The 10,416-nt window shown below is 38.3% G+C and overlaps 1 protein-coding gene and 1 non-coding gene across 2 annotated transcripts; both read right to left on the bottom strand.

Moving 5' to 3' along the window:
* Positions 1 to 6,120: 6,120 nt before the first annotated feature.
* On the bottom strand, positions 6,121 to 8,376 carry LOC18045069. Its single transcript, XM_006437889.2, has 5 exons — positions 8,019 to 8,376; positions 7,671 to 7,738; positions 7,396 to 7,571; positions 6,698 to 6,806; positions 6,121 to 6,593 (listed from the first exon to the last, which is right to left on the bottom strand). Exons 1-5 carry the CDS (start codon positions 8,266 to 8,268, stop codon positions 6,294 to 6,296), a joined length of 903 nt encoding a protein of 300 aa, XP_006437952.1. The 5' UTR covers positions 8,269 to 8,376; the 3' UTR covers positions 6,121 to 6,293.
* A 25-nt stretch (positions 8,377 to 8,401) lies between these two features.
* On the bottom strand, positions 8,402 to 8,474 carry TRNAA-UGC. Its single transcript has one exon. It is a non-coding gene; the product is annotated as a tRNA-Ala (tRNA).
* Positions 8,475 to 10,416: the final 1,942 nt, after the last annotated feature.

Raw genomic sequence — 10,416 nt, 5'->3', positions numbered from 1 at the left:
ACCCCAAGCATCTTCCACTATCCGTTAGCCACAGATTGCCGGAAGACAAAGCCAAAACAGCCGCGATCGCCGCCACCTCCGTTCACCACTTTCCGGCGCGATTTGGCCAGAAGCACCACCATCAGTCCATTCCTCTCCATCAACTGAACCTTTCCTACCATTCCTCACCACCGATCGACGCTCAAACCACCAGAAACCGAAGCACTCCAAAACCGCCGGCTTTATCTACAATTTCCTGCCAAAACACCACTTTTTCGGACAAACCACCACCACCATCATACTTACCAACCCAAAATCTTTCAAATCTACCCATCCTTACTCGATTTCCGACCACCGTCATCAGAAATCTAAAACTTTTGTTTAATTACAGTTTCGACCTAAAATTTTTATTTACTTTCAGTTTAGCCCCACTACCTTTTTAAACCCGAATTTGAAAAAATGCCTCCAAGAAAAGCTCGTGATGCTCATACTGCAACTTACAATCAAGAAGATGTTTCTAAAGATGAAGCCCTGGCTAATATGACAGCCAGAATTGATATGTTAGCTGCACAAATGGCACGAATGGCAGAGTTACTTGACGAACGCCATCGTACTTCAGAACGTGAAGACAAATCAAGTGGAAGCTTTGCTAATCCATTCTCTGGGCGTCGACCTAGAACTGAGTCTACTGATGACAGAAGATGGGAATCTGGGTTGAGAATTAACATTCCCGAATTTCAAGGAAGTGGTCGACCTGGAGAATTATTGGATTGGATTAATGCCATTGAGGAAGTTTTCGAATACAAAGAAGTTCCTGAAAATAAACTAGTTTCTGCTGCAACTCGATTTCGTGGAAGAGCAGCAGCTTGGCGGCAACAAACTAAGCTCACAAGGATTAGGCAAGGCAAAAAGAAGATTGATTCTTGGGAAAAGTTCAAGAAGCACTTGCGTGGAGCATTCTTGCCTCATAATTACGCTAGACTGTTATATCAACAACTACAAAATTTAAGGCAAGGTAATCGATCAGTAGATGATTACACTACAGAATTCCATTGGTTGGTGGCACGCAATGACTTGACAGAGACAGAAGAACAACAGGTTTCCCACTACATTGGAGGCCTACGATCTCAATTTCAAGACCAATTAAATTTACTTGACCCATACTCTGTTTCAGAGGCACACCAACAAGCCTTGCAGTTGGAGAAGCAATTTAGTCGACGTACTAATGACTCAAGCTTTCGGGGTGCTCGAAGTGTTGTTCGTGATAATTCAAACCCGACTTCCCAATTTCGTAACTTCACTCCTCCAAATAAAACTAGTAAACCTAGTGAAATCGGTCAAAGCAGCAAAACTCAATCCTCGGATTCGGGATTATGCTGTTTTAATTGCGAAGAAAATGGGCACCGAATGACAGAATGTAAAAAGGGAGGAAAATATGGTAAAGGCTTATTCGCAGGCACAGAGGAAAGCGAAGACTATCAGGAGAAAGAAACTGAAGAATTCGCTGTAGAGCCAACTTTTAATAGTAGTGGTAGCGCTCAATCTGTTGAAGAACATGGTGATAGCGGACCAATGTTGATCGTGAACCGTGCATTATTCACTCCTAAAGGGCAAGATAAAGACAAGTGGCTACGACAAAATATCTTTTAGACTACTTGCACAATTGGGGGTAAAATAGGTCGTATGGTCATAGACTCTGGCAGTTGCGAGAATGTAATTTCGGAAGAAGCCATAACAAAGCTAAATTTAAAGACATAACCTCATCAAACTCCATACAAGCTCACATGGCTGAAGAAGGGAAATCAAGTGACAGTATCGAAACGTTGCTTAATTTCCTTATCCATTGGTTCAATTTATAAAGACAAAATTTGGTGTGATGTTGTGGCTATGGATGCTTGTCATCTATTACTGCGTAGACCTTGGCAATATGATCGAAACGTAGTGCATAATGGGAAGAGAAACACCTACAGCTTTATGTTTAACAACACCAAGATCGTTCTCCTACCTAACAAGGAGTTTACTCTCCAGCAAGACTTGGGTAATTATTTGTTAGGCAAGAAGTAATTTATAGATGTTGTAGCATAGACAAAGAGAATTTACATTTTATTGGGAAAAGAGAGTAACGGTGATTCGAAGATTCCTGAAGTTGTGACACATATTCTGGAGGAATTTCAAGATTTGTTCCCCAATGAGCTACCACAGGGTTTACCACCTCTTCGGGATATACAACACCAAATTGATTTGGTATCTGGTTTTACATTACCAAATCGACCTCATTATCGTACGAGTCCTACAGAACATAAGGAATTAAGGCGCCAAGTGGAAGAGTTACTAGAAAAGAGATTTATCCGTGAAAGTCTTAGTCCATGTGCAGTCCCTGCTTTATTGACTCCAACGAAATATGCTTCTTGGAGGATGTGCGTGGACAGTCGAGCTATCAATAAAATTACAGTTCGATATCATTTTCCAATCCCTCGATTAGATGACTTGTTAGATCAACTCAGTGGAGCAACAATTTTTACCAAACTTGATTTGAAAAGTGGCTACCATCAAATTTGAATACGGCCTGGAGATGAATGGAAAACAACTTTTAAAATTCGCGAAGGGTTATACGAGTGGTTGGTAATGCAGTTTGGCTTATCCAATGCTCCGAGTACTTTTATGCGAGTCATGAATCAAGTTCTTCGCCCTTTCATTGGAAAGTTTGTGGTTGTTTACTTCGATGATATACTTATATATAGCACCAGTCACGAGTTACATCTACAACATTTGAGAGAAGTGCTTTCAGCCTTAAGAGTAGCAAGTTTATACACAGCAGTAAACAAGTGTATTTTCTTGACAGAGAAAGTATTATTTTTGGGATATGTGGTGTCGAAGGATGGTATATCTGTTGACCAATCAAAAGTGGATGCTATTCGAGATTGGCCTTCGCCAACTACTTTATCTGCCACCAGAAGTTTCCATGGATTGGCCTCTTTTTACAGGCGATTCATTCCTCATTTCAGTACTATTATGGCACCAATCACGGATTGCATGAAAGGAGGACAATTCTCTTGGACAGAGGCAGCTACTAAGGCATTCAAGATTATCAAAGAAAAGTTGATTATTGCCCTAGTACTTGCTCTACCAGATTTTTCGCTCACTTTTAAGGTACATTGTGATGCTTTTAAGGTTGACATTGGAGCTGTTCTTAGCCAACAGGGTAAGCGTATATCTTATTTTAGTGAGAAGTTAAATGGAGCAAAGGCACACTACAATATTTATGACGTGAAATTTTACGCAGTAGTCCAAGCGTTAAAACATTGGCGACATTATCTAATCCATAAAGACTTTGTTTTATACACTGACCATGCCGCGTTAAAATACCTCAATAGTTAAGACAAGCTCTCTCATAGACATGCCATGTGGACAACATTCCTTCAACAATTTACTTTTGTGGTGAAGCGTACCTCTAGTGAATCCAACCGGACAGCAGATGCACTTAGTCGACGAACTTCTTTATTGACACAGATGCATAATCAAGTTCTTGGATTTGACACATTTCGAGAGTTATATGCTTCTGATCCTTACTTTGCTCCTATATTAGAAGACATTGTTGCAGGGTTTCGCTCAGATTATCATTTACACGACAAATTCCTTTTCAAGAGTAATCAATTGTGTATTCCTGACTCAAGTTTGAGATTGAAAATCATTGCAGAGTTACATAACGAAGGGCACATGGGTCGCGACAAAACTCTAGCTCTAATAGCCAACACTTATTTTTGGCCTACTATAGGCGTGAAGTCTATCACTATGTCGAGACTTGTCGCATTTGTCAAGTTTCCAAGGGTTCAGCAACTAATGCTGGTTTATATATGCCGCTGCCGATTCCAACACAACCTTGGGCTGACATTAGCATGGATTTTGTTTTGGGATTACCCTGCACTCAGAGGGGTATGGATTCAATATTTGTTGTTGTTGATCGATTCTCGAAAATGGCTCACTTCATTGCCTGTAAAAATACTACAGACGCTTTGACTGTTGCTCGTCTATTCTTCAAGGAAGTCTATAGATTGCATGGTTTACCGAGTTCTATAGTATCTGACCGGGATACACGATTTCTTAGCCATTTTGGGAAGACATTATGGAAGTTGACTAACACTCGCCTGAATTTCAGTAATGCCTACCACCCACAAACAGATGGTCAAACCGAAGTTGTCAATCGCTCTTTAGGCAACCATCTACGTAGTCTAGTCGGCGATAACTTGAAGATGTGGGCTCAAAAGTTATATCAAGTCGAGTTTGCTTATAACCGTGCAGTTAAGCGCAGTACTAGTTTAAGCCCTTTTCAGGTGAATTACAAATATAATCCATGAGCTCCCATCAACTTGGCTCCAATTCCAGATTTAGTTCGCAAAAGTAGTAAAGCGGAAGACTTTATTGAGCAACTTAAGAAAATTCTTGAAACTACGCAAGAGTCTTTGAAGCAGACAACCGAAGGTTATAAAATTGTGGCAGACAAAAAACGTCAAGCTTTGGAATTTCAAGTGGGAGATCTTGTTTGGGCTGTCCTAACTAAAGATAGATTCTTAGTTGGTGAGTACAACAAGCTTTCTGCCAGGAAAATCGGCCCTTTGGAGATTATAGAGAAGATAAATCCTAATGCCTACAGATTAAAGCTTCATAGTCATATCCGCACCGCAGATGTATTTAATGTCAAGCGTCTTATTCCTTATAGAGGTGATCATGATGAAGATGTGGTTGCTGACACTCCGAATTCGAGGGCGAATTCTCTCCACCCTGGGGGGAATGATGAAGAGTAAGAATCTATATTATACTAGGATTAGTTTCCTTATTAACTAAAGTTTAAAGACTTTTTAATTCCTTTCTAATTTAGAATTTTGTTTTCCTTTCAATTTAGGATTTTGTTTTACTTCATGAATTAGGATAATTACTACTACTATAAATAGCTCCCTCTTGTAGCATTTGAAGGTAGAATTTTGAGTTTAATAATATTTCAATTTTCAAATCTCTTTATGAGTATTTGAACAGTTAATTCTCGGTATTCTGCGGAATCAACGAATCTTAACCCCTAAAGTCGCGGTATTATTTTGAATCAACGTGGATTTAGTTGTTCTTTTGTTCCAGTATTCTCTAGAATCAACGGAATATTTTGAACATTAAACTTCCGTTGCATCAGTAGACTTAAGTCAAGTGTCTTATCCATGAATTTAAAATTAGACACTTGGTTTAAGTCCACTCTCGCGACCTGAAAGAATCGATAAGTTTAATTTAAGAAAATACGTTAAATAAATATGGATAGATATAAAATTATATTATCATTCGAATCTTAAGTAATACAGATGACTAAGAAGAATGTGAATTCAAATTTTATGTTATAAGTAGAAGATTATAAACAGAATGCCTCTCTTAATACAAAGGACAAGATACTGTAACAGTAAAAATTGGATTTGTTTTTCAATAAGTAAAACCATTAAATTAATGGTATTAAAAGCATTTAATTTCTATCCATGGCTGAATTACCTAAAACTCTGTGTATCGCCTCTACATACACGATTAATTCTCTAGTTGATCAGATTTCTGCGTCAACTGTTAGTTTTGTGCATATATATCGGAACCTTATTTAAATAACTGATATTCGGTCATGCTCCATCAAGCCTGATAGGTTTTGATTCATATTTAGTATCTTTCTTCTCTCTTGAGTTTTTCATTTAAATTTCTATCAATACGGTACCCGTTCTGGGAACTCTTTTTATCTTGGCGAGCAGGTATGGAAACTTTTCACCTGTTTCGCCAAATTTTCTTTGCCAAATATTTTTTCATCACCATAGTAGAATCATACATTTCAATGATAAACTTTGTACGCCGCGGCTTGTTGGTTACCTTGCTGAGAAGATAACACATTATCACTTCTTCATCTGTTAGTAATTTTATCATCAGTTAATTGCTGATGAGTGGTGATTGTTGATTGCTCTTGCTCTCACAGATCAGTAATGAAATTGAGATTTCCCTTGCTCTCAATGTGAGTAAAAATTAATCAATAGCTAACGAGACAATAATTTTCAGTTTACAAGTCTACATAGACGATATATGCAGCCGGTATTTGAGCCGCTCATTATTAATGGTCCATGAAACTAAATCGAAATTTAAGCATGATCTTACACGATTCAGATGACTAATATTTCAGATGAAAATGCTTTTGAAAGCATTGTTTTAAATGCATACAAGCTCAAGTGCTCGACCTTTTCAACTAAGACAGCAGAGACTCTATAATCTTGTTTCCTAATTCCTATAATACATTCCGCACAGATTTTTCAGTATTCAAGATATAAAGTCACCCTTTTATGCATCACAAAAGGCAAATTCAATCTCCAGTCTCTCCGTTTGCGGCTTAATGGTCTACCTTTCTCTTGAGGGTCCCTGTTCTCCTTCACATTTGCCAACTTCCACACACAAATCTCTGAGTCCATCTCTATGGAATCCAACAGGAAGACCCCAGTCTTTTCCCTGCTATCAGAGTCCTGGTCTTCATAGCAAACTGTAATGGGCATCTCTTTAAAACGACCTAAATCATCGGGTACTTTCAACATCCGTTCTGCACCAGGAGTTGATACCTGCGAATTAAAGCAATGCCTTATTTGTTATATATATTTTGCCATCACAGCATATATGAACTGAGCAACAATAAAAAAGCACAGTTAGCAATTTGTTCCATTACCTCAAGAGCCAAATCATCAGGTATTTCTCCAAGAGCTCCAACTTCATCTAATTTTTTCTTGTATTCTTGACTATAACTTTCAAGCTCCTCCATGCTAGGACATCCATATCTAATAAAAGGCATGTTGGTAATTTAACTTAAAGAAACATCAAGAGATGAATACAAGTACTTTACCAACACCACGATCTACAATCTAAAACCAGCATAATTGACATAAAACCATTTAGGAACGTGGTCAAGCAAAAGAATAGATACCATTTTCATCTAGTTTGTTTGTGTAGAGGAAAATGGGTATATTTTGCATAAGAATGAAGCTTCTATTAGCTATCAAAGTTTGACAGTTTACAAGAGAGTATTCAACTAAGGATTTTGAATTAACATCGTTATTTATCAAGTGCCCGAATAGAAAAACTGGAACTAACAAATAAAATGGTTTCAACTTAAACAACTCCATAAGTTAGAACTTGTTGATTGAATGCCGCTTATTAACTAGTGGATTGAATTGTTTGAAATATTTGAACATGTGTAGAATATGTTGATATAAAATTTTGGAAATTAATTATTTTGGTAGTCTATGCTTCATACCGCACCTATCAACCATTAGGGGCTCAACAGTAATTATTTGCGTACAATATTATGAATTTTGGTTCTCATCACTGAAAAAAGTTTAATACAAACAAAAGTGTAGAAAGCCTTACTTGTTTGACAATTTATCTAGTCTCACATAAACATATCCACGAGGAGTGGCCTTGAAAGCATAGAGTTTTATGTCATCACCAAACTGCAACAAGACCTCATGGGCAATAGATAGAGCTCGTTCGCCCCAGGGTACACCTTGAAACACCACGCCACCCCCATCCCCTCCATCACCAACCTGTAATAACGAACAAATAAATTAATCCACTATAAATTTATGGTAGAAAAAGAAATATGAGCAACCAAACTCTTCAACAAAAACACAGCAACACTGTACCTGAGGCTCGGCCTCATCCTCCTCTTCCCATCCATCATCTGTGGTTTCTCCCGCTTCAGTTTCTTCATCTGCAGCAGTAACAAGAGTTTCTCAGCGACTCCCAAACCACATTTAGAAATTATCAAAAACAAGTGAGACACAATGGAAATTTAAAACACAAATGGAAAAAGAGTGAATTGAGAGCGGAGGTGGTAAGAAAATTATAAAATTGACGTTGATTGGAACATCAAATAATATATAAGCAAATAAAGCCGTTGGAATAGAACTTTAATCAAACACATAATACACTTGAGTGATGGAAGAAAACATCGTATAGAACCTGCGTGGAATAGCTAAAACGAAGCTTACGCTGAAGTGGGTGTTCTTCGTAGTGGTCTTTATTTTGAGTGACACTGGAGCTTAAGAATCGATGAGATAAAGCTAAAGGAGAAGTTGGTTTAAGAGAAACATCAACAAAACGACAAGGGTTTTGAAAAAGGAGTGAGTTATGTTGTATATTGGGCAAAGCAAAAAAAGAGAGCCTTCTTGTCGACAGAGATGAAGAAGAGAAGAAGAGTGACCACCTGCCCACACTGCGTCGTAAATTTTGAAGAAACATAGTATTACTACTGCTAATGCCCGGCTACTGTCTCAGGCCCCTGGGTTTTGTGGGGGCTGGAAAATCGGTTTTCAACTAAATAAAAGGACGTAGTTTCGACTTTGTCGAATTGTGATTGCAAAAGTTAAACGAATGGAGATGCAGGGGATCGAACCCTGTACCTCTCGCATGCAAAGCGAGCGCTCTACCATTTGAGCTACATCCCCGACTTGGGCTTTGAGCTTATATAAATATTAATATACCTTCAGAAATGTATTTACTAGAACCGCTTCCCCAAGCAGCACTTTCATTATGAGACTGAAACCGCGCGAGCCCAAAAAGTAGCCGTGAGGATTTTTTAGATTTAGTTAAGAGTTCTGATATTTATCCCGGGTCAAATCACGGGTCAAACTCTAAAAATTAAATAAAATAAAATGACGTTTTCTCTTCTTCATGAAACGCTGCCGTTTCACCCTAGCAAAAGTTCCTCTCTTCGTTTTTGTCTTCCTCTCTCTCTCTCTCTCTCTCTCTCTCTGTCTCCTAAAAAAGCAAAGCATAGCAACAAACAAAATCGGAGAGGAGAGAGAGACCTCTCGGAGCTTTAAAACAAAAAAATAAAAACAAGCTCTCTGTATCATCAATCGACTACAAAAGCATAGATTCTTAGTCGAGATTCGAACTGTTCAACCGCGGATTGGATAACGAGAAGGGGAATCCGCTTTTCACATTCTCCTTTCTTTTTCGGGTTCCTAGCCGGTTCTAGAGCTAAATCCTTCGTCCGCTGGCTAATAGTCTCATCTTCTCTCTTTCATGACTTTCTTGTTGCCCTTTGTTGAGGAAAATCCCTTTAGAGCTAGGAAATCAAAATCTCCAGTCGCATTCAATCTAGAGTCAAGCAGCCCTTCTTCCTTGTTTCCCTCCTCTTCGTTTTCGTCTTCCCCTCTTCATTTTCTCGTCTTCATTTTCGTCTGCAGTTTGTTGCCCTTTGTTGAGGAAAATCCCTTTAGAGCTAGGAAATCAAAATCTCCACTCGCATTCGATCTAGAGTCAAGCAGCCCTTCTTCCTTGTTCCCCTCCTCTTCGTTTTCGTCTTCCCCTCTTCATTTTCGTCTGCAGTTTGTGCTTCAATTGGTCTAAAATTTGTGCTGATTTGGTCTGCAATTTGTGCTTGAATTGGTCTGCAATTTGTGCTTGATTTGGTCTGAAAATTGTGCTGATTTGGTCTGCAAAAAATACAGCGTTCAGTCAACGGCGGGACAAGGTTTCTTGGAATGCTGTGTTAACTGGCTACGCTCGTCGTGTTCAGAGTGAAGAAGCTATGACATCTTTCTCAAAGATGTAATGGGAGACAAGACCTTGTAAATTTACATTTGAAACTCTTTTTGGCAGCATGTGCAAACATTTCTTCTCTTGAGCAAGGCAAACAAATTCATTGTTTCATGATTAGAAATCGTTACAAGATAAATGTTGTATGCAGAGGAGCTTTAGTTGAGGTGTACACTAAATGCCGTTGTCTTGAGTATGCAATACGGGTTTTCAAGGAGTCATTTTCATTGGATGTGATTATTTGCAACTCTATGATTTTGGGATTTTGTCATAATGAAAGGGGCAAAGAAGCACTTGAATTTTTTCTGCTTTAGTTTATTTTGTATTTACTAACTCAAACGACTATGTTTCATGCAAGTAAAAAGAAAAAAAAAAAATCAAAACGACACCGTTTTGAAATAATTCAAGGTTTGACCCGGAGAAAGTAGCATTTTCCTGTCGTTTAACTGATATTCCAACTGATTTTTTTGAGATGCTATGGCTGTCATTGAATAGAATGATTAGTCGACAATGAACAGCAGATTTGAGACTTCTAATAAGTAGTCAATATCAATTTACAAAACAAGTTAACAGTTGCAGAATTATGCCAACGAACAGATTCTTAGTCTAAATTACTAATTGTTGTTTCCTAATTAAGTAATCACCTCTCATTCTTTAGCATGAAGTTATTTGGGATATGAGGTTGACAGATTATCTATTACATATCTCCCCCATTAATGTGGATGAAACAAATATCTCCCCATCACTGAGTGTGTAGAAATGTAGTGTCTAAATCTCAGATAGTCAAGATTTCTGACTGTATTATACATATCACCGTTCTTCCCCCCCCCCCCCCCCCCCCCC

The sequence above is a fragment of the Citrus clementina genome, unplaced genomic scaffold (genome assembly GCF_000493195.1).
Source record: "Citrus clementina cultivar Clemenules unplaced genomic scaffold, Citrus_clementina_v1.0 scaffold_4, whole genome shotgun sequence".
In the NCBI taxonomy this organism is placed as follows: domain Eukaryota; kingdom Viridiplantae; phylum Streptophyta; class Magnoliopsida; order Sapindales; family Rutaceae; genus Citrus; species Citrus x clementina.
The sequence above is the reverse complement of the archived record's forward strand: the minus strand, read 5'-3'. Positions and strand labels throughout refer to the sequence as shown.